General features: G+C 42.7%; 1 protein-coding gene across 2 annotated transcripts in view; it reads right to left on the bottom strand.

Moving 5' to 3' along the window:
- TMCO6 (transmembrane and coiled-coil domains 6) overlaps nucleotides 1-25,290 on the bottom strand; it is a 79,570-nt gene that overhangs the window by 11,236 nt on the left and 43,044 nt on the right. For both annotated transcript variants that reach the window (XM_073620872.1, XM_073620873.1), the window contains exons 5-8: nucleotides 18,066-18,249; nucleotides 7,085-7,189; nucleotides 6,898-6,983; nucleotides 6,095-6,211 (exon numbers count right to left, since the gene is read on the bottom strand). In XM_073620872.1, coding sequence (XP_073476973.1) covers nucleotides 6,095-6,211; nucleotides 6,898-6,983; nucleotides 7,085-7,189; nucleotides 18,066-18,249 — 492 coding nt within the window. The remainder of the gene's footprint in view (nucleotides 1-6,094; nucleotides 6,212-6,897; nucleotides 6,984-7,084; nucleotides 7,190-18,065; nucleotides 18,250-25,290) is intronic.

Here is a 25,290-nt window from a genome sequence, read left to right as displayed (position 1 = left end):
ACAAATGCTTTTACACCAGGGCATTTGAATTCTGCATGGTATACTGTTAGCTCAGTTTACCAAGCCAAGCGACTATAGTTAGAAATGTATGACAATTGTTAATAAAATTGTTGGTCTTACAAGGTTGTGAATTTACAAAAGTGTACAGTCCAAATTTTTCCATTTAGTTTTGGATAGAGGAAGGAAGGATTAGAACCCCTGTCCATGACGAATAATATAAAATATTCTTGGGGCTTCCTAGCCTGCCTAATAGGGAGAAAAGAAGGGCGGTCGGTTATTCTTAGACATCCAGAAGATGCGGCAGCTTCTTTAACAGACTGGAAATACCACAAGTCGAGATACCAGGCTGGTGGAAAGCACAAGATAGTACCCCACCTGTGGAAGAATCAAGATGGCACCCGATTACAAAAAAGAAACCAGCTGCGATAAAGAAGAGACTCTGAAGGAATAATGGGCCTGGGGGCTGGACTGAGGGGGGGTGGGGTGGGAATAAGGGACAGTAAATGTTGAAATGTGGTTGGGGAGATTGGGTGGGTAAAGGGTACCCCTAGCCAAGGGGAGCAGCGGGCTGTTAGGGGATCACAGGCAGAGTCCAACTTCCGGGGGGAGAACCGATAGGCCAGGAGGAGATGGAGGGCCTCGGATCTAACGGCCATGGGGAGGTTAAATATCCCCCCAAGGGAGAAGGGGGGTGGGAGGAAACAGGGGTATTGCTCTGGAATAGTTCAAGAAAAAGAGAAGTGGATTAAAAATCTCTGCTCACTGTGCTCCTGGCGAAGGATTGGAGGAGAGTTGGGGTGGAGACGGGAAATGAGGACCCGGAGCAAAGTGAGCAAAGATGACCTCCCTTAAAAACTTATGACATATAATGTACACGGATTAAACACTCCCATTAAGAGGTATAATATAATAAGAGAGATCAAACATTATAAAGCAGACGTAGTTTTATTACAGGAGACGCACATTTCTCAAGACTCTAACCTTAAAATAATCTCAAAAGATTACCCAGTCTGGTTTTATGGGGATTCCTCAACAAAAAGAGCTAAGGGAGTAGCTACAGGATTTGCCAGAGGGGTAAGGTTCACTTTGGATGATAGAAGGACGGATCCGGAAGGGCGTTATCTATTTTTGAGGGGCAGAATTAATGAAGTGGAATACTCCCTGGCAAATATTTATTGTCCAAATAATAATCTGATAAAATACTTAATAGGCGTTATAAAAAAAAATTCTGGAATTTAAGAGAGGAGGAGCCATTATGGGGGGAGATTTTAATTTTTGTATGATACCTGGGTTCGATAGTACATCAGGTGCACAGAGGACTGGAGGAGGTTTTTAAAAAAGATTCTACTTTAGAATCAATTGATGGATGCATGGAGTATACAACATGCTAAACAGAGGGACTATACGTTCCACTCCTCTGTGCACGGGACGTACTCAAGAATTGATTTCTTTTTGGTGGAGCATAAGCTGCTCGAAACAGTAATTAACACGAATATTGAAATTTCAACTTTTGCTAACCATGCTCCCGTGATAATGAGAATAAAGATCGAGGGGAATCAAAATAGGCCACCCGCCTGGAGATTAAATGAAGAACTACTACAGGATAAAGCAGCAGAAGAAAGGATCAGGCGGGAGTTAGAGGTATACTTTAAAATCAATGATACAGTAGAAATAACAGAAGCTACACTATCGGAAGCCCATAAGGCTTAAATCAGAAGTACTGTATATTGATTCAAATGGGAGCGGAAAAAAAAAAAAAAAAAAAAAAGGTCGGAATAATGAAAAGGAATGTTTTGATAAAGGAAATTTCCGAGTTAGAACAGCAACATAAAGAAACAGGGAATAAAGAAACAAGAACAGCACTCATCTATAAAAGGGAGGAATTGAATGATATATTAGAGCAGGAGACTCGGTCAGCTTATAAGATTAAAGCGGGGTTCCACTGTCTACGTTTTTTTTATTTTTGTAAAATGAAAATTATTTCATTGAAATATGTTTTTCACTTGTTCCGTTTTTGTTACTTTCGGATGTCAGTTTTCTCCCAAAAAATGAACTTTTAAACATTTCTACTGACGGTTCTCATCTTGCCTGTGGGCATGTGAAGCCCACAGGCATCCTCTTCCGGGATATTGTGCCGCTGATCGACCAGCACGCACCGCCCGTTGTACTCCCGATCTCGCGCATGCGCAATAACCTTAAATCGGAGCCCGTAAACAGCTAACTCGCGCCTGGCCGCCGCACTGACTCCTGGGAACAATGACACAAGCTCCCAGGAGCCAGTGCGGCTAATAGGAAATGACGAGTTAGCCGCACTAAACCCGCCCATATCCGCAGGCTGTACATCCAGGAACTAAACAAGATGATCTGAACAAAAAAAGTACAGTAAAAAAAAAAAAAAAAAAGGTCCGTTTTTTCATTAGGACATTGCGCTATTGTCGTAAAATCGGGTGGAGCTCCGCTTTAAAAAGGAAAGGTACCTCTGGGGAAATAAGACGGGGAACTCCCTAGCAAGACTGTTAAAAAAAGAAAACAACATCAAATTTTATAGAGAAAATACAAACTAGTGCAGGAAAAATGGTCTATAATACTACAGACATAGCTAGAATATTTCAGGAATACTATGCAAATTTATATTCAATTAACAAAGACGAAACAATAGAACAGGTTAAAAAGAGGAAGCCTAAAATGGGTGATTTTTAAAAGATATAGACCAAAATAAAATCTCAGAAGATCAGATGAGGGCTTTGGAAGACCCCGTAACAGAGGAAGAGGTTATGAAAACTTTAAAAGGAGACCCCCTTAGGCAAGAGCCCAGGTCCGGATGGTCTGGCGACATTATATTATAGAAAGTTTAAGGATATTTTAATCCCCAAGTCTTGTTCATATATAAATGGTATAGGATCTGATTGGGCGATGAGAAAGCAGGCATTGGAGGCTGCTATAACTATAATACCAAAGGAAGGGAAAGATGCCTCACTCTGCTTCAGTTATAGACCTATATCATTGTTGAATGTTAATACAAAACTATTTGCAAAGGTAATGGCAGGAAGGTTGAAAATAGTAATGAATGAGTTGGTACATGCGAACCAGGCTGGGTTTGTCCCAGGAAGAGAAAGCTGAGACAATGGAATTAGAACACTCCTAGTGATACATAAAATAAAAGAGACAAGGACCCCTGGTCTGCTCCTGTCAATAGACGCTGAAAAAGCGTTTGACAGGGTAGACTGGGGGTTCATGCAGGACACCTTAGTGGCAATGGGATTGGGCCCTAGATTCATGCAGTGGATCAAAGCACTTTATAAGTATCCCACAGCAAGGGTGAAAGTAAATGGGTCGGCTTCAGGATCTTTCGAGATGTATAATGGTACTAGACAGGGATGTCCCCTGTAACCCGTTTGTGCCGTCCCTTGAACCATTGTTGGCGAAGATACGACAGGATGTAAACATTGGGGGGGTTAGATTGGGAGAAGAGGAACACAAGCTCCTCGCATATGGCGACGATATTTTGTTCTTCATAACTAATCCTAGAATAACTCTCCCTAATTTAATGAAAATGCTAAAACAATATGGAGAAGTATCGAATTTAAAAAAAAATCCGGCTAAATCTGAGATCTTAAAAACAATAATGTGCCAAAATAGGAGGTCCAGATCTATTAAGGGGAGTTTCCATTTATGAATTAAAATATCTAGGTGTAAAGATTACTACTTCCCTGGATGCGCTTTACCAATCGAATTTTCAGCCATTGCTAAATGATATCAAACTAGACATGAGTCTCTTGCCGAAGATCACGTATAAGTACCAGATGCTGCCGATCCCCCTCCCACAAGGGTATTTCAAAACTCTGAATACTCCTAAGGTTCATTTGGCAGGGAAAAAGCCGCAAATTAGTAAAGTAGTGAGTGTACAGCTTGTATAACAGTGTAAATTTGCTGTCCCCTCAAAATAACTCAGCACACAGCCATTAATGTCTAAACCGCTGGCAACAAAAGTGAGTACACCCCTAAGTGAAAATGTCCAAATTGGGCCCAAAGTGTCAAAATTTTGTGTGGCCACCATTATTTTCCAGCACTGCGTTAACCCTCTTGGGCATGGAGTTCACCAGAGCTTCACAGGTTGCCACTAGAGTCCTCTTCCACTCCTCCATGGTGACATCACAGAGCTGGTGGATGTTAGAGACCTTGCGCCCCCCCCCCCCACCTTCCGTTTGAGGATGCCCCACAGATGCTCAATAGGGTTTAGGTCTAGAGACATGCTTGGCCAGTCCATCACCTTTACCCTCAGCTTCTTTAGCAAGGCAGTGGTCATCTTGGAGGTGTGTTTGGGGTCGTTATCATGTTGGAATACTGCAGCCCAGTCTCCCAAAGGAGGGGATCATGCTCTGCTTCAGTATGTCACAGTACATGTTGGCATTCATGGTTCCCTCAATGAACTGTAGCTCCCCAGTGCCGGCAGCACTCATGCAGCCCCAGACCATGACACTCCCACCACCATACTTGACTGAAGGCAAGACACACTTGTCTTTGTACTTCTCGCCTGGCTGCCGCCACACATGCTTGACACCATCTGAACCAAATATGTTTATCTTGGTCTCATCAGACCAAAGGACATGGTTCCAGTAATCCATGTCCTTAGTCTGCTTGTCTTCAGCAAACTGTTTGCAGGCTTTCTTTTGCATTATCTTTAGAACAGGCTTCCATTCTGGGATGACAGCCATGCAGACCAATTTGATGTAGTGTGCGGCGCATGGTCTGAGCACTGACAGGCTGACCCCCCGCCCCTTCAACCTCTGCAGCAATGCTGGCAGCACTCATACATCTAATTCCCATAGACAACTTATGGATATGATGCTGAGCATGTGCACTCAACTTCTTTGGTCGACCATGGCGAGGCCTGTTCTGAGTGGAACCTGTCCTGTTAAACCGCTGTATGATCTTGCCCACCATGCTGCAGCTCAGTTTCAGGGTCTTGGCAATCTTCTTATAGCCTAGGCCATCTTTATGTAGAGCAACAATTCTTTTTTCAGATCGTCAGAGAGTTTTTTTTACCATGGGGTGCTATGTTGAACTTCCAGTGACCAGTATGAGAGAGAGAGAGAGCGAGCGATAACACCAAATTTAAACACACCTGCTCCCCATTCATACCTGAGACCTTGTAACCCCAAGGAGTCACACGACACCAGGGAGGGAAAATGGCTAATTAAGCCCAATTTGGACATTTTCACTTAGGGGTGTACTCACTTTTGTTGCCAGCGGTTTAGACATTAATGGCTGTGTGTTAAGTTGTTTTGAGGGGACAGCAAATTTACACTGTTATACAAGCTGTACACTTACTAGTTTACATTGTAGCAAAGTGTCATTTCTTCAGTGTTGTCACATGAAGATATAATAAAAAATTTACAAAAATGTGAGGGGTGTACTCACTTTTGTGAGAATATATAATTTTTTTTTTTTTTTTTAACCACGATTTTTTTTTTAACCAAAACTACACTTTAGGATAGCCATTAAATATTATAGGACAGTCGGTAAAGACTGAAAAGTGTATCTAACACCTGAATTTTTCCAGTCTAGGTGCTGCACACACAAGCAGATATACTGTAATAGTAGCAATTTAACAATAGCTATATTTGTACATTTTCAGGTGCTGTTTCTATTCTAAGCCAGCTTTAGAAACTTTGCTTAAGACCAGTATACACTATAAGAAAATCGGACGACCGATTGTCCGTTTTCCCTCGATATTTCACAGCAGGTCGAAACAGAGGATGGTACTGCTGTAATTGTACGAAAATTCTTGGACAAAGGCTTTTTTTTTGTTGTGTATTCTTTTTGATCATTCGTGGTCTTTCGGATCAGATTTTTCCTATACGAAAACAGTACACATTAAGCGAAAATCGTTAATTCTGTTCACGCACGGAAAAAAAAATGTGGACTTTGTGCCTTCGCAAATTTTCATTTGGAAAATCGGATGTTGAAAGTTGTGTACACACTATCCGAAAATCGAACAATCATGCCTCGTACAGAATTTTTCTTCCGATTTTCTCATAGTGTTTACCCCACTGTAGGTAGCTGGGAGAAAATTACATTAAAATGCATATACCTGCTGACAATGTAATGAAGACACCAAGCAAATTCAATCATCATCCCAAAACCATCTTCGGAATCAGAAACAAACAGTTTAAGTATGTCCTGGGTTAGTCCAGCCTCTAGAACAGTTCTGCACAAAGGTAACAAATTAAATTTTTTCACCAACAGTCCTGATGCCATATAAAGCTAAAATAAAAGGCACACAATACAACTTAGCAGGGCATAACATAAAATGCTAATACTAATGAATATTACTTTTCTCTTACTTTTAGAATATTTACATTACTTTGAACGCACTTCTATTATTTGCATGGTCTATTGCTTACATTATATTTATATGTAATGTATGTATACTGATGCATATGCATGCATGAATATGTATATGCAGGTATTTACTGCTGTTGTCAAATTGCGACTGTAAAATTTTGTTGTAATTAATACAATTATAGTAACACATCTAATCTAATGTGTCAGTGAGTTGCAAGGCTGTTCATTTTTATTGGCAACCCAGCAAACTAAAGGAATACACATGCGTTGCAGTGCAACACAAGGTATGGTTAAGCACTGCCATGCATTGTGCTAATCTTCATTGTAAAAAATTATGTGTGTCTGATTTTTGGAACGTTTTGATGCAACACACGTAAGCCAAAAGTTTGAAGTGTCCCCAACAGGAATGTACTTATCAAGGTCCACTATGGGTTTTGCATTTCCTTTATTCACACATTTCTGGCTAATACTTGGCATTTGAACATTTGAGAGTACCCTAGGTCTGCATGTTCCTATAGCTACGAGTATGTGTCAAATATGGCAACTTACTGGACTATATTCCGATGAGCTTCCTTTGCTTGCAATAACTGGGAGAGTGCATATCCAGTGGCTTCCAATACTGTCATATGAGGAGACTGGAATAGAAAATGGATTATACAGTCCGTTGCATTACTTAATCACATGTTTTACACATCCCTGAAATAAGTAATATAATAACAGATACAGTACACCTCACCTGTATGCACACTGCAAAGGCAGGAATAATTCCTTGTAAGAGTAACTGGTGTCTTGCTGCTTCTCTTTCCACAATTAGGTTACCCAAAGTATATAAACATAGCTCCTGGAAAGATTAAGTAAAGAGAATTTTGCTTTCCATCCAAAACTGATATTTCAAGCAAACCTGCCACACTGTTTAACATATCAAAGTAATAGAGCTGATGGGTAGCTATCAGCCTCCATCTAGCCAGTTTAGCAGGGACCAGCCGAGATTCGATCCATGTATGGGCATGCTGATTTCCATCCATTGATCGACTTAGGAACAACCAGCCTTTCTGATTTTTTACATCCAATTACTCCCGGCAACAGTATTCATTGTGCTTTGCCGGCCAGGAAGGCTCCCGGAGCCCCTCCACCAGCAGAACACAATAGCAATGAGGGAGGCATTCCCCTATCAACACTGCCCGTGTTAATTGGGGAATTTAAGCAATATTTTTTCCTTCCACCCACCGTGGAAGGAAAGAAAATTGAATCATCTATGGGCTGCTTTAGTGTTTCTGATCACATCCCTTCTGCATTGCAGTTAGACAACCTAAACGTCCAGGTAGGGGGCAAAAACTCCCTCTCAGCCCCTCACCTGATTTTTTACAATACAGTGCTCACTGCCAATGCACCCGAATGCATGTGAAATGTCACATGAAAAGTGGGGTGTGTGCCTAGCTGCATACAAATACAGACTATTCAGAAAGAGTGTTTGATTATTATCTTAGGGAGCTACTGATACAATATAATACTGGAGGGTGCCGGCTACTAATCTATATTTGTAAAAAACACAAAAATCATCTTCCAAAATTATGACAGCAATACAGTTTAGGATGCATCTGAAGTGTCACTCTGGAAGTAGCAACATTTAGAGACATGCAGACCACTGACCAAACTGGCCTGCAAGCTTTTCTAGAAATGGCACCTGACCACTTTAGAAGTATAAGGGGATGTGAGAACCCTGAATCCTCCACAACAGCTGAAGGACTCTTACAGCTATAAAGAACAACATTTAACAGATCAATTTTTTACTAACAGTGGGGGGAACATGTCAGAGGGAAACTTGCTGCAAGTTACCTGAGCAAAAGATTCAGCTGTGCTAGCCATCAATGGGATGTAACTAAATAGATGGGCTGGCTAACAGGGCTAAGTGCTGACAAATTTGTTGGGCGAACTAGTAGTGAAATGCCCTTCCACATGCAACTACATCTGCTAATTACAAACTGATGAGCTCTTTACCATTGCCTTGATTCCAGTAGATGATAAATGGCTGAATCCTCCACTGGGTTCCTGTGTCTGTCAATTATTCCAAGTACCATGGACATAATGAGGCTAGACAAGGACTTCTCACTTTTCCCATTGAATTTGCTGTAAGCTAAAATAAGTGGAGGACCTGGCAGCTGAATTGCTATAGCAGGGGAGGAGATCTTTAATAAGTCCTCAAGTAGTCAGCAAGTACTGCCAGCACCCACTCAGGACCGAATCACTATGTTTGAGGTGGGATTAGACCAGGGGTAGGCAACCTTTTGAGAACAGTGTGCCGAAAAATGTTTTCAAAGTATTTAAGTGGCGGTTTTATAACAAAAAAAAAAAAAAAAATCTACTTCACACTCTCAATCACGAAAAAGGATTTTTTTTACAGCAAATGCTGTAAACTAATAATAGCAATAGTGAGAAATGAACATCCTGCACTTTCACACCTCAGATCAGCCCCAATTCCTGCAACTCCAGTCCTCAGATCAGCCCCAATTAATGCACCTTCACACCTTAGATCACTGTACCCCCCCCTGCTCATCTGTCCCCCTACTGTAACCCCCTGCTCATCTGTCTCACCACTGTAACCCCCTACAATGCCACAGCAGTTGCTTATATCAATCACCAAGGGGGCACCAGAAGTCATGCAGCCCAGGGAGAGGTAAATCATATCCTAGCCTGGGCAGAAAAGCATGTGCCGTGCATATCGGCAATCTTCATTCCAGGGATAGAGAATTGGCAGGCGGACTACTTGAGTCACCAGAAATTGTTACCGGGGGAATGGTCCCTTCACCCCGACATCTTCCTGGTTATATGCCAAAGATGGGGGGGTCCCGGATGTAGATCCGTTTGTGTCCAGGTTCAACAACAAAGTCGTCAACTTTGTGTCCGTAGTTTCATACAGGGGGTAACCCGGCCTAATCCGCCGGCTAGGTCACCCATGAAACCTCCTTGGGACCTGAATTTAGTTTTGTCGGCCTTACAAAACAGCCCTTCGAGCTGATACGGCATACTCCCTTGATCCTTTTGACAAGCTTTTTCTGGTTGCCATATCTTTTGCAAGAAGGGTATCAGAGCTAGCTGCTCTTTCTTGTAAAGAGCCATATTTGATTATTCCCAAGGATAAGGTGGTATTGCGTCCTCATCCTAGCTTTCTGCCGAAGATTCGAAAAATGGATGTTTTGTTTGTGTTGCCTAAAGGTCCTAGAAAAGGACAGGCAGTGTCGAAATCTACTATTTCTAAGTGGATTCGGCAGGTAATTGTTCAAGCTTGTGGTTTGAAAGGGAAGGTTCCACCTTTTCAAATCTGCAAGGCCGCAACTTGGTCTTCAGTCCATACTTTCACCAGATTCTATCAGGTGGATGTGAAAAGACAGGAGGATATCGCATTTGGGCACAGTGTGCTGCAGGCAGCAGTATAGATCCTCAGGTCTGATGGCGCCCTGCTTTTGTTTGTGTCTCCCTCCCCTCAGATAGCATTGCTCTGGGACATCCCATATAGTTACTACTATGGCTCTGTGTCCCGCGATGTACGATAAAGAAAATAGGATTTTTATAACAGCTTACCTGTAAAATCATTTTCTTGGAGTACATCACGGGACACAGAGGTCCCTCCCCTCTTTCTGGTATACACGTGTATTGCTTTGCTACAAAAACTGAGGTACTCCCCGGAAGGGGAGGGGTATATAGGGAGTAAACTTCCTGTCTAGGGTGTGCCAGTGTCCATCACCTAAAGGTGGCCTATATAACCCATATAGTTACTACTCTTGCTCTGTGTCCCGTGATGTACTCCAAGAAAAGGATTTTACACGTAAATATCCTATTTTTTTGCCCCACCACTGTAATTCCCTGCTCATCTAGCCCACCAACGTACTGTCTTTCTGATCTGCCCCACCACTTTACCCCCCTGCACATCTTCCACACTGCTGTACCCCCCTGCTTTTCTGTCTAACCACTGAACCCCCCTTTTCATCTGTCCCAATATTGAACCCCCCTGCTCATCTGTTCCACCACTGTAACCCCCTACTCATCTGCCCCACCACTGAACCCCTCTGCTCTTCTGTCCCCCCTTCTCATCTCTGCCTCCACTGTACCTCCTGCACATCTGGCCCACCACTGTACTCCCCTGCACATCTGGTCCACCGCTGTACACCCCTGCACATCTGGCCCACCGCTGTACACCCCTGCTCTTCTGTCCCAACACTGAACCCCCCTGCTCTTCTGTCCCAACACTGAACCCCCTTCTCATTTGTCCCAACACTGAACCCCCCTGCTCATCTGCCCCACAGCTCTACCCCCCTGCTCATCTGCCCTACCACTGTACCCTCTTCTCATCTGTGATACGAGTGATATGCAGAGCGGTGCAGGGAAGCAGAGATGAGACATAGCTACTTGTCCTGACACACTCATCCCTGTCGATCCCCATTTTCTGAAAGCAGTGGGCCTGTGTGTAAGATCATAAGTTGGGCCCTCCAGCTGAGAAAAAGTGCAGCGCGCTGGAAGCCGCAGCAAAAATTGTGTGCAACGTTCATTGTACTGAAAACTGGCTTTGGATTAAAGGGACACAAAGTGCAAGGGTTTAGTAGTAAGTGATGCAAAGGTTTAGGAGTAAGTGACATACAATTCAGGGGTCAGGAGTAAGTTACACAGAGTTCAGGGGTTGGGCGTAGGTGATGCAGAGGTCAGTAGTAGTAGACGACGCAGAGCTAAGGGGTCAGTAGTAAGTGACACACATTATATCAGGCATGTCCAAAGTCCAGACCGCGGGCCAATCGCGGCCTGCCTTCTGGTTTCGGACAGCCCGCCTGGTAATTTTGACATATATATCTTTTGTGGCCCCCAACGAATCCCCAAGCGCCGGGGGCCACAAAAGATAGATATGCTGGCTGCCTTGGAGGGGGTGGGACGAGTGCAGGAGGGGAGTATTTCCTGTTTCACGGCGTCCTGTGTAAAAGGAAGTCCCGTCTCCTGCGCTGCCATTGGACAATTGTTTTGTTCATCATTGGAGGCGGGACTTTCAGTTAAAGAGGCCGCCGATAAAAACAGGAGTTTCTCCTGTATGTCTGTTGGCGCTCATCCCGCCCCCTCCCTGTCTCCTCCACGGCTGCAGATGGACATAAATCAGGCTGCACTGACAGCAATGGTGAGTCTGCATTCATGTCAATGTGGGTGCTGCATTCATGTCAATGGAGTGGATGCTGCATTCATGTCAATGGAGTGGATGCTGCATTCATGGCAATGGAGTGGATGCTGCATTCATGGCAATGGAGTGGATGCTGCATTCATGGCAATGGAGTGGATGCTGCATTCATGGCAATGGAGTGGATGCTGCATTCATGGCAATGGAGTGGATGCTGCATTCATGGCAATGGAGTGGATGCTGCATTCATGGCAATGGAGTGGATGCTGCATTAATGGCAATGGAGTGGGTGCTGCATTCATGGCAATGGAGTGGGTGCTGCATTCATGGTAATACGGTGGGTGCTGCATTCATGGTAATACGGTGGGTGCTGCATTCATGGCAATGGAGTGGGTGCTGCATTCATGGCAATGGAGTGGGTGCTGCATTCATGGCAATGGAGTGGGTGCTGCATTCATGGCAATGGTGTGGGTGCTGCATTCATGGCGATACGGTGGGTGCTGCATTCATGGCGATACGGTGGGTGCTGCATTCATGGCGATACGGTGGGTGCTGCATTCATGGCGATACGGTGGGTGCTGCATTCATGGCGATACGGTGGGTGCTGCATTCATGGCGATACGGTGGGTGCTGCATTCATGGCGATACGGTGGGTGCTGCATTCATGGCGATACGGTGGGTGCTGCATTCATGGCGATACGGTGGGTGCTGCATTCATGGCGATAGGGTGGGGGCTGCATTCATGGCGATAGGGTGGGGGCTGCATTCATGGCGATAGGGTGGGGGCTGCATTCATGGCGATAGGGTGGGGGCTGCATTCATGGCGATACGGTGGGTGCTGCATTCATGGCAATACGGTGGGTGCTGCATTCATGGCAATACGGTGGGTGCTGCATTCATGGCAATACGGTGGGTGCTGCATTCATGGCAATACGGTGGGTGCTGCATTCATGGCAATACGGTGGGTGCTGCATTCATGGCAATACGGTGGGTGCTGCATTCATGGCAATACGGTGGGTGCTGCATTCATGGCAATACGGTGGGTGCGGCATTCATGGCAATACGGTGGGTGCTGCATTCATGGCAATACGGTGAGGGCTGCATTTATGGCAATAGGGTGGGGGCTCCATTCATGGCAATACGGTGGGTGCTACATTCGTGGCACTTGTGAGGCTGCAGATGGGCACTGATTAGGCTGCATTGATGGGCACTGACCCTTATTTTTCTTCACAGTTCTTTATTTAAGGTGTTTAAGGTTAAGGTGTGTGTTATAAGCTGATAAATACGGCATATCCAAATAACACGCCCAAGCTCATCTATGCACCACACACAGCACAAAGGCAAGAGAATTCTTGTTGGGCAGTGTATTAGTGCTCAGATGAACACACTTAGACCAAATTTTAATGGTTTAAAGAATGTCAGGCAAAATGGTCGGCCCTCAAGCATGTTCACTTCATCAAATCTGGCCCTCTTTGAAAAAAGTTTGGACACCTCTGCATTATATATATAATATTATATATATATACACATACACACACATACATATACATATACACACACACACATTAATCCCTTTCAATTAAAAAAGAGAGCAAGGGGAACAGGGATTGTAAAAAGAAAGTGAGATTTGACTAACAAAAAAGTCATTTTAAAGTGTCAGCAAGTTAAATGCCTGATAGACGAGGCTGTGGCAAAGGTTTGCCACCTGTCCTCACCACCCCAAATTAAAATGGCTAGCGTGGTAGGAAAGCAGCAGCAAATAGCTATTTCAACAAAGTTCCCAGAAGCTCAACTATAATTCCACAAACTGTCACACGATTGTGGTTTTCACAGTGTGATCTCTTCTTTCTGAGATTGGTAGTGGCAACCAAGTGTGCCATCTTCCTCCAGATGATGGGCAAGGCTAGCAGGAATGTGATTGACTTTAGCAGTGGCCAATCACAGTTCTCATCCTCCTAGAAACAGGGTCCGCCCCCCTAGCACAACTGCACCCAATCTCTTCTCCATCACAAGAGCTGGATGGAACCTGGATGAAATGATCGCAGCTACAGCAAAGATATAGAACCAATGTTTCCCATCTTGTACAATGCAGAATGCCTCCCCCTCAATGCGCCTGTGGTGTGGGGAAATCTGAGATTGGAATGCATTAGTGCGGCAGAAGCTGTGTCTCACTGACACTTTCCTGTACTGCTCTGCTGATGGGATTTATATGCAAAGATATCAATCCCAAGATCCAATGCTTGCTGCAGCCTCAAAGAATCCACCCAAATCCAAAATAATAGTTTTAAACAAATAGATCGTACGATAATAAGATAAAACAAAAAAACAATGGTGATTTTCTTTTTTTTTGTTACATGCTGTCTAGGCTGACCACTGAACCTTCGGACTTCCATATTTCCAGAAACAAAGACTTCTTGTTATGCGATAAAGCGATTTCCCATTTATAGAGAAGGAAAATTTTGGTCTAACTAGATGCAGTTCAAGTGATGTTTTTGAGATGTGCGCCAAACCACAAAACCAACATAAAATAACACATATGTTTTTGTCTTACAAGTTGTTGAACACCAGGATGTATCTTTGCATTTTGCCTTGCAAGGCACAAGAGTAATATTAAACCCTTCTTTTTAAAACAAAAACTTTGAAGATGAGGACCAAACTCATATAATTCGTGTAGTCACTGTCCTTTAAAATGCCCTTTTCTCTTGTCCTTGGGGGCCCCAAAGCTGCTGCCCCCTCCTTCCTTTTTTTTGGGTGTTTCCATTAGCTAGCCAGGTGCTATGGAGACACCAATGCATGCTCGCTCAAATCCAGGACTTGTGCTGAGATGTGTGCATCCATGGACACACACAGCACCTGGCAAGCAACGCCCCAGCTTCCTTCTCCCAGCAGTTTGACTGATGGCAGCAAGAGCCTATGTTCCAATGCCCACAGTGTCTATTGTAAAACAAGGAAATTTGGGGAAGGAGATGATCAGTCCTGGAGCCAGCAGAGGTGACAAGGACAGTAGGTAAGTGATCGGAGGTGGGAGGGTAGCACATGTACTGGGGCATTTACCTTTAAGTATTGGTAAACCCTCATCTTGGAAAACAACCCATTCTGTTTAAAATAGAAATAAAAGGGCAAAATATTTGTGTATACATATAAAAAATAAAAAAAATAAAAAAAAACTTTTTTCCCCTTTTTCAAATACCCTCTGCTCTCAGCTGTGTGTCAGCACAAGTCTGATCATTGTAATAGAGCAAGCGGAGTGCTCAGCACAGCTAGAAAACTGACCACTCTGTGCTCTCCTGCTTAGTGTGGTCAGTTTTTTTTTATAGGAAAGCAGGGGGACTGACAGAAAAACCAGGGTTTTCACACAAAGAGAGCAATACAAAGAGAACAGATACTTTTTCATACAAGTACATGGTACAGCAGGCACATATCGGGAATATGAAATGTTGGGTTGACATATTATTTAATGCTTAGAAATAAAGATGAACTCCAGGTAAAGTTTTGATTGCACAGTCACATTGGTCTGGCTTGAAAGAAAATATACAAGTTCCATACCTGTCAGACCACTGTGGACCAGAGAATCAGTGTAGTGGTCACTGCCACAGTCTTCCAGGTGTTTTGCCAAGTGGCTGCCCTTTTGCATAGTGAACACAGAGGGGGGGTCGCTCGCAACCATTTACAGACTGCCTAATATACATGTTAATGAATACATGAATACAAGGCATAACCTGATTGGAAAAGGTGGGGATAGTTAACTTCATCACTGTTCCTCTCCACCCCATCCAATCAGAAAATGCCTTGTATTTAATGAATAAAAAATACAAGGCATTCTGTGAATGGTGGCAATGCCGAGTAAACAACCCCCTTTGTTCACTATGCAGCAGGGCAGCTGTTCAGCACAGGACCCAGAAGACTATGTTGATCACCACAGTCGGCACGATTACTATAGTGATTCTCTGCTTCTACAGCAGTCCCACAGGTATGGAATATGTATATCTAAGTTTGTCTAATCTGGACCATTGAAACTCTGTAATAAAACCATACCTGTTAAGCTGTAAGCCTTTCATGCTACTTTAGGAAGTGCAGGAAGTTTTATTGTGTGGTTAAGCTGGCTAGAAAAACTATGCATAGTATGGGTCAGCTACAAAATCAGTAAAAGTAGAAAAAATATATAATATTGACATATACAATATAGGATTATAGTCTATCATGTCATAAAGAGGCCAAAAGCCTTGCAAGTCACTAAATCCAACACAATGCTTAAAGAGAGATTGTCTGCTTTAATGTTAAATGTGCTTTGTCAGGCCAGCATAGGAACGCCCTATGTTATAGAACCCTGCTATGCGGCTAACCATTGATCACCTTCTGCAATCTTTTCATGTGTAAGAGACCCTGCATTGTTCACTCCATTAATATGCTTTTGGCTTTCTTTCTGGAACTCCAGCAGGGAAGAATTATTCTGCTACCAAAGTGTCCTTAATCAGCAGATTTGTACAAGATCCTAATTAGCCCTAAATACTAAGTAATGGTTTAATCACAATGTGTTTCATCCAGTACATTAACAATTTATTTCAGCAAAGAACAGTCTATTGAAGAGTGTGTCAGGCATATTTTGTGTTACCTAATAAAACCACATTTTTTTTTAAATTTGGGGGGGGGGGGGGGGGTTGCAACAAATGCAAGCAACTTAATTTTCAGGTGATCGGAAAAAAATGGGTAATCAATAAATAGGAAAGGTCTGGGTATTTTGCAGATTGTGAACTCGGTATGAACAGGCAATTGCAGTCTGTACATTCTAAAGTTAGTAATGCACTCTCTTTTATTAGCCTTTCCATAACCAGAGGCCATTAGTACCTGGTTGCATACCAAAATAACGTTTTTATATTTTAAAAGGACCTGTGTATCTTTTTTTTTTTTCGGTACACTCTTGCCCGAATTACTTTTATTATAGGCTGACAAAGACAAAAAAAAAATTAAAAAAAAAATAAAAAAGAACAAAACTTTGGTTAAGACAAGATTGAGAGCTCCTAGCTGAGCATAGGGTCAGCTGCTGGCTTTGAAACAGGGAACATTTACAAATGTAACCTGGCGATGGTAGGCAGTAGGTCTATCTACCTGTGTTTAGCACCTTTAAAAAAAAAAAAAAAAATTCTATTACGGCTTTTTTGTAACCAATAAAGCATGTTCAACAGCTTTGTCACCACATATATGTTCATCACTTACCTACACGTCACTTTTTCCTGAAAATACAACACTTTTGTTTAATATTTCCAAATACCATTTTTCTGTTTTTGGAGTACACCAGTTAGCTGTTGTATCCTTTAAAAATGCGTGCCTGCCATATAAGTTCCCAGATGTGGTGTGCAAATTGCACAAAAACCACTATATATATATATATATACATATACACACACACACATATATATATATATATATATATATATATATACACACACATATACACATATACACACACTTACACACACGCCCCATAGGCTATAGAGAGAGACACACACTTTTTTCCTGCACAAAACAATAGCATAACTCCATCTTGAATATGCAGCTTAATTTTGGCTACACGTTTACTAAAGAACCCAGAACTGAAATTGATGAAAAGAAGGGCAACTAAAACGGAAAAAAGGGTGCATGAGGTCAATGGAGGAAAAGTAAAGTAAAGGGAGGTAAATTATATTGCTTTTAAGACATCTAGCATTGCATATTACCAAAAAATACCTGTTTATTACTCTGAACATGAGGTTTTAGATGGACTTTAAAGTCCCACTCCAGGCAAAATATGATCCCCTTCCACCCCTCGTGAACCCATTGTGTACGTTTTTTTTGTTTAAATCACCTGATGAAGGAAGATATATTCAGCTAATTCACAGCTACAAACACCCCTCAACCTTGAAAATCCCCTTGTAATGACATCACTCCTCCTCTGGAACCTGAGAGGACCTTGTCACTAAACAGCGACGTGAATGCCCAAAGGACTTCGGCAGCCGTAAACAGAAGAGGACAGGAAACATAGGAATACAATGTCACATTGCTGCGGCTTTAAGCAAGTAAAAAGGGAATTTCTTTTTTTTTTTATATACAGAGATCAGTTAGAGTGAGTTGGGGGATCTTTATCTCTGAGATGGGCTTTTAAACTATGTAATAGTCTTTACTTTTTAGACTGTTGCAGGAAAATGCCATTCACTGTTGCTCACTCTAGCCCAGTGATGGTGAACCTTGGCGCCCCAGATGTTTTGGAACTACAATTCCCATGATGCTTATGCACTCTGCAGTGTAGTTAAGCATCATAGGAAATGTAGTTCCAAAACATTTGGGGTGCCAAGTTTCGACATCCCTGCTCTAGCCAAACAGAACTTAGAGAGGCCCTCTCAGCCTGATAACTGTCCAGAGACATGGGGCCAGGAATTCACATTTTACTTGCATTGTTGCAGACTTATCATCCATCCAGATATTATGGTACAGTCGCTTATAGGTTTTTTGCAGTAAAGATGGATATCTGAAATAGTAAGCTGTTAACATTTTCATATGATAACGGTTCATGTAAAATGAAAATAAATACCGTGAGCTCTGCACTGCTTCCTGATAAGTACGTCAGAAGGTAGGAGGTAGCTGGCAGGCACGCTTTGGACACATTTGGGTCATCTGAATGAGACAGTTCATGAAGACACCTGGCAGCCTCCATCTGAATGTTGGCAAACTGACATGTGAACAATCCAATTAAAACTCGCATGCTGCCTTCTACCCTGAGGAAAGAAAGACAAGTAGTCAAATTAACAAGGCTAAATAAACACGCATTACCAATTTTTTACATGAAGATTGAAAATCAAAAAAATCTGCTGATCTACAGATGGGTTGAATATTCCACAACTTCTAAAGTCACTCTCTCTTATACTGTAGGTACAGCTGGGTAGCTACACATTTAGCTCAGTAGTTAGTGACTACCTAACACTATGAGGTTGATTTACTAAAATTGGAGAGTGTAAAATCTGGTGCAGCTGCTCATGGTAGCCAATCAGCTTCTAACTTCATCTTGTTCAATTAAGCTTTGTCAAAAAAAAAAACCTGGACCTTGATTGGTTTCTATGCAGAGTTGCGCCAGATTTTGCACTCTCCGGCTTTAGGCTACTTTTTACACTGCTCCATTGCAAAAAAAAAAAAAAAAAAACGCACATACATAAGCGGTTATCGGCTCTCTTCTCTCCTCGCTCTCTTCTCTAAGCCGCACAGATGTCTTCCAAGTCGCACTGACATGCAGCTTTGAAATCGTGCAATTTGCACGATTTCAAAGCTGCATTCAATGTGAACGTGGGCTAAGGGCCTTTTCCCTACAGGAATGCAGCAAAAAAGGACCCGTGTTCTCTTTGTGGAAGCAGCGATGGAGCAGTCCGAAACACCCCCTGCAGAGTCAGTCACAGAGTCAGTTTTTTAGGCAGATCTGATAGGAAGACCATGCATTCTTATGGACAGGCAGGTGTAAACGGACTTGTGTCTGTCCCCCCCCCCGCCCCACCTCCAGGTCTGATTGGGTCGGCTAAAAAGGTGGAGCAGATTGGATGTAGCCAGATGTAAATGGCAAGTAGAGGCTCTGTCCGTATCCACTCTGCAGAAACTGATACAGTTGTGCTCATAAGTTTACATACCCTGGCAGAATTTATGATTTCTTGGCCATTTTTCAGAGAATATGAATGATAACACAAAAACTTTTCTTTCACTCATGGTTAGTGTTTGGCTGAAGCCATTTATTATCAATCAACTGTGTTTATTCTTTTAAAATCATAAGCAACAGAAACAACCCAAATGACCCTGATCAAAAGTTTACATACCCTGGTGATTTTGGCCTGATAACATGCACACAAGTTGATACAAAGGGGTTTGAGGCCGGGTTCACACTGGTACGACAGGGATCCGACTTTGATCCCCAACAATACCAGGCACTGTGTCTGGTATGAATCTTTAGGGGGAATTTCCCGCCAAATAAAAAAAAAAAAGACAAAAAAACGGCATAGGTTTCCCCTCCAAGAGCATACCAGACCCTTTGGTCTGGTATGGGTTTTAAGGGGAACCCACACACCTAAACTGCGTGGGGATTCCCCCCCCAAATCCATACCAGATCCTTATCCGAGCACGCAGCCTGGCAGGTCAGGAAAAGGGATGGAGACGAGCGAGCGCCCACCCTCCTCCTGAACTGTACCAGACCGCATGCCCTCAACGTGGGGGGGGGTGCTTTTAGGAAGAGGGGGCCCTGCGCCCCCCCACCCCAAAGCACCTTGTCCTCATGTTGATGAGGACAAGGACCTCTTCCTGAAAACCCTGGCCGTTGGTTGTTGGGGTCTGAGGGCAGGGAGCTTATCGGAATCTGGAAGCCCCCTTTAACAAGGGGGCCCCCAGATTCCGGCCCCCCACCCTATGTGAATGAGTATGGGGTACATTGTACGCCTACTTATTCACCTAAAAAAAAAAAAAAAAAAAAAAAAAAAGTGTCAAAAATAAGAAATTTATTAAGGCAGCTCCGGCGTCTCTTCCTATCTCTTCTCCCCCCTCCAGCTCTTCTGCCTCCTCCGCCTCTGGCAGTTTTTCTCCCCTATACATACAAAAAAGTGCAGCGCTGGATGGCTACTATACAGTAGACAATAAACTATAATAAAAAACATAACAATTTGTGCACATGATTATAAGAATTAGTGAATAAGTGAAATAACAAACGCCAAATCAAATTATCATAAATGACGTGCTTAAGTGTCCACATATATATAAGTGAAGATTCTGCTGAGTAAATCCGTGACTTCCACCGCTGATAAAGACCGTCACCACAGAAAGATTAAAGGCTTACCAGACAGCCATTGAAAAACAGCATGAAATATCCTCCACTTTAGATGTTATCCTCCCTGTGGATAGCTCCTAATTGAGAGCGCTGGAAAGGTGGTTTGCAGACTGGTTCTCAATGGTGAAAGGAGGGGGAGGGGAAATCCCCTCTTGACGATGATAAATATCCAAAAAGAAGGAAGAGAAAACACTCCAATAGTGTAAAAAAGTTTCAGCTTCTTTTTATTTAAATTGCCATATAGGCATCCATAAAAGTTCCTTGCAAGGAGTATAAAAACCAGCTCCGATACAAACAGAAAGTCCGCGCATGCGCAGTCCGTGCGTGCGTGTTTACCCTACGGCCGTTTCGTCAGAAATGACATCATCAGGGGCACGCCCACACGTCCGCGCATGCGCATTAAATACCCGAACGGCGGAACGAAAAGGTTCAGCCATTGGTCACCGGAGCTCACAAAAACAGCTGAAATAAACAGCAAAGAAGAAACACTGATTGATTCAGATAGTAATTAGCCTGGTTAAAACACCTGTGGTTACCTAAACTTTACTACTGCCATCTTGTGGACAATTAGCATATTACCACAAGAAGACAATTATCAGTTTGAACACAAAAAACTTTTAAAATTTGTAAATAAAAATGTGCTAATGGCTGAAGGACAGTTCGCAACACCCTTCAAAGTAGGAACACTTATAATGCAATAATCCTCCAATTAAGAGAATTGTATCCCACAAAATTCTAAAATCATATAGTATAGCACAAAGTAATTTTAAGTATTTTTAAACATTTTTAAATGACAGATCAAACAGAAGAAAACCAAATAAATTTGTAAAAAGGGGGGGTAATCAGCCTTCTATGGTAAAATAATGAAAAATAGATAAAATTATAATAATTACCCTTTTAAACCTCACAAGACATTTTATTTGGAGAATTTTTTCCTAAAGTTCCAAACAGACTTCCTAATGAAAAACGAGACCAAGATGGGCACCCTTATTTACCAAGAATGTGTGAGGGGACATCAAAAGAGAGAAAATGTTCATCAACCATTGTTAATGAAGCAATTGATGTCCCACTCAACATTCAAACCTCCAGGGACATGACAGTCTAGCTTATATATCCAGTTAGTCTCGCTTCTAGATATGCTACGTTTGCCATTGCTACCTCGCCAGTGTGGTATATATTTCTCTAGGGCGATAAACGTAGTACCAGTGGGATCCCTATTATGTACAAGATCATAATGCTTTGACACATTATGTTTGTCAAAACCCTTCCGTATACTGGTAAGATGCTCCCCCAGTCTGACCTGCAACTTTCTGGTAGTGCGCCCAACGTATTCCAAACCACAGGGACACCTTAACAAGTACACTACGCACTTCGTAGTGCATGTGATAAAAGATTTTATTGAGTATGTGGCACCAGTTCTTGTTGATATGAACTCAGTTAATCTCCTCCCCCTGAAGGAGTTGATGCCACAAACCTGACACTTCCTACATGGGTAAAATCCCTTTAGGTCCCCAAAGAAAGAAGGTCTTGTTGGTGGGTCTGGAACGTTAGGTGCTATAAAGTGCCTAAGATTTGAGGCACCCCTAAAGAGTACACACGGATTATCTCCCAATAGCGGCCCCAGAATTCTGTCATTCTTAATGACAGGCCAGTGTCTTCTAATTATACGTTTTATGGCCCAATGTTGGCTAGAGTAGGTGGTTAGAAAAGCCAGACCGAAGTCTTCCCTTTTCTCCACTTGTGATGGTTTATCAGCTAAGAGAGTCAGACGATCCCTCATGCCTACTTCTGTTATTAATGAGTCCAGCAACTGACCATCATAGCCCTTATTTAGAAATCTGGATTTAAGAACCTGAGCTTCTTTTTTGTAATCCTCCAAATCGGAACAATTCCTCCTGAGTCGCAAGAATTGCCCCTTTGGAACTGCTGACAGCCAGGAGCGGTGATGGCAAGAGTCAAGCGGAATATACCCGTTCCTGTCTGTCTTTTTAAAATGTGTTGATGTGATAATCCTTCCATTTTCTATACTGATTTTTAGATCCAGAAAATGAATTTGAGTGGTATTAACCTCATGAGATAACACAATACCTCTATCATTGTTGTTTAAAAAGGATAGAAAAGTCATGACAGATTCAATGTCCCCATCCCATATAAAAAGGACATCGTCAATGAACCTTTTCCAAAAATTAGTTCATTACGTCTATTATACAGTACCACATCTTCTTCCCACTTGGCCATGAACAGGTTGGCCATACTGGGAGCAAACTTTGCTCCCATGGCCACTCCTTTCATCTGTAGATAGTGTGCTCCATCGTGCCAAAAATAATTATGTTTCATCGAAAAATCCAGTAGTTCGACCACGTATTTCTTCTGCGTGATCGAAATACTGGAGTCACGATGTAAGAAGAATTGCACCGCTTCATGGCCTAGCTGGTGAGAAATGGCCGTATAAAGCGAAGCTACATCCGCGGTTACCAGTAAGTAAGTTGATTTCCACTCTATTTCACCAAGCAAGTTAATGACATGCTTAGTGTCTTTTAAAAAAGAGGGGGTTCCCATCACCAGTGGTTGTAAGTACTTGTCAATGTACTTCCCGACTCGTGACGTAACAGAGTCAATTCCACTGATGATGGGTCTCCCTGGAGGATTGGCCAAAGTTTTATGTATCTTTGGTAATATGTACATAACTGGCATTCGTGGTGCCAAAGGTACCAAGAATTCTTTTTCTTTCCTATTCAGAATGCCCATATCATAGCCCTTCTGTACAAGTGTTTTTAACTCCTGTTTAAATTTAGATGTGGGATCAGCCGGTAAGGGGGAGTATATTTCAGAATCCCCAAGGATTCTTGCCAGCTCATTGGAATAGGCCTCCTTATCCAAAACAACAATGGCCCCCCCCTTATCAGCAGGGCGAACCACTATATCCTTTCTATTGAAAAGAGACTCCATACCCGCAGCAATGTCTTGCTTAGGCCGGATGGCTCTTATATTCAAGTTAGTTAGATCTTTAATAAGCAAATCTCGGAAGATGTTAACATTCGGGGCCAAATTGCCTGGGGGGTTAAAAAGCGAAGCGTTCGCCAGATTAGAATGAACAATCGTAGAGGTTTCCCTCATTTCTTGTCTAGCTGGATTGCTCATGACATACCTTTTGATGTTTAACTTCCGCGCATATTTATGTATGTCTATAAAAGTTTGGAACTTGTTAAGGTTCCGTATGGGGGCATATTTTAGTCCCTTACTCAAAGTTGAGAGTTCTTCCTTAGTTCCTTATTACTAAGATTGATGATACCACTAGTATCTAAGTCCTTCTTCTTTTTGGAGTAAAGTTTCCTCCCCCCTCTGCTCCCTCTCTTCCGTCCCCATTTCTTTTTTGGCCTCCCCTGCTGACCCTCTGAAAATCCCGTTGATTATGGGATGGATAAGGTTCATCGTAACTTCCCCCTGCTCTAGAGTCAAGAGCCCCATTATCATTAGACAATGGAATGAACCTATTCCTAGTGACCACACCATATTGATTCCGTGTGTCATTTTTTCTCCTAGAATCATAGGTCATTGTTTGATTATGATATGTGTGTTGCTCCTCCCTATGTCTCCAGGGTGATGATGATTGGTGTGAAGGACGAGAAAAAGAGCCTCCTCCTCCACCCCTCACCCTAGAGCGGTCTCACCTTTGTTGTCTACCTTCTCCCCTGGGAAGTTGAGGGGAGGTGCGATACGCACCAACTCCTCTATTAACCACAGGGGCGGGAGGTTGGTCTGCTGGGGCAACTACTGATGGTGGTTCGGGAGGGGTGATGACCTGCCACCTAAAAACCACATTGTTACTGTAGTCCTTTACATCCCTATTATATTTTCTTTTTTTCTTTGTTTTTTGTTCTAATTCCTCTTTAATCAGGAGAAGGGAGCAGAGGGGGGAGGAAACTTTACTCCAAAAAGAAGAAGGACTTAGATACTAGTGGTATCATCAATCTTAGTAATAAGGAACTATCTAAGGAAGAACTCTCAACTTTGAGTAAGGGACTAAAATATGCCCCCATACGGAACCTTAACAAGTTCCAAACTTTTATAGACATACATAAATATGCGCGGAAGTTAAACATCAAAAGGTATGTCATGAGCAATCCAGCTAGACAAGAAATGAGGGAAACCTCTACGATTGTTCATTCTAATCTGGCGAACGCTTCGCTTTTTAACCCCCCAGGCAATTTGGCCCCGAATGTTAACATCTTCCGAGATTTGCTTATTAAAGATCTAACTAACTTGAATATAAGAGCCATCCGGCCTAAGCAAGACATTGCTGCGGGTATGGAGTCTCTTTTCAATAGAAAGGATATAGTGGTTCGCCCCGCTGATAAGGGGGGGGGCATTGTTGTTTTGGATAAGGAGGCCTATTCCAATGAGCTGGCAAGAATCCTTGGGGATTCTGAAACATACTCCCCCTTACCGGCTGATCCCACATCTAAATTTAAACAGGAGTTAAAAACACTTGTACAGAAGGGCTATGATATGGGCGTTCTGAATAGGAAAGAAAAAGAATTCTTGGTACCTTTGGCACCACGAATGCCAGTTATGTACATATTACCAAAGATACATAAAACTTTGGCCAATCCTCCAGGGAGACCCATCATCAGTGGAATTGACTCTGTTACGTCACGAGTCGGGAAGTACATTGACAAGTACTTACAACCACTGGTGATGGGAACACCCTCTTTTTTAAAAGACACTAAGCATGTCATTAACTTGCTTGGTGAAATAGAGTGGAAATCAACTTACTTACTGGTAACCGCGGATGTAGCTTCGCTTTATACGGCCATTTCTCACCAGCTAGGCCATGAAGCGGTGCAATTCTTCTTACATCGTGACTCCAGTATTTCGATCACGCAGAAGTAATACGTGGTCGAACTACTGGATTTTTCGATGAAACATAATTATTTTTGGCACGATGGAGCACACTATCTAC

The sequence above is a fragment of the Aquarana catesbeiana genome, linkage group LG03 (assembly GCF_042186555.1).
Source record: "Aquarana catesbeiana isolate 2022-GZ linkage group LG03, ASM4218655v1, whole genome shotgun sequence".
NCBI classification, from domain to species: domain Eukaryota; kingdom Metazoa; phylum Chordata; class Amphibia; order Anura; family Ranidae; genus Aquarana; species Aquarana catesbeiana.
The sequence above is the reverse complement of the archived record's forward strand: the minus strand, read 5'-3'. Positions and strand labels throughout refer to the sequence as shown.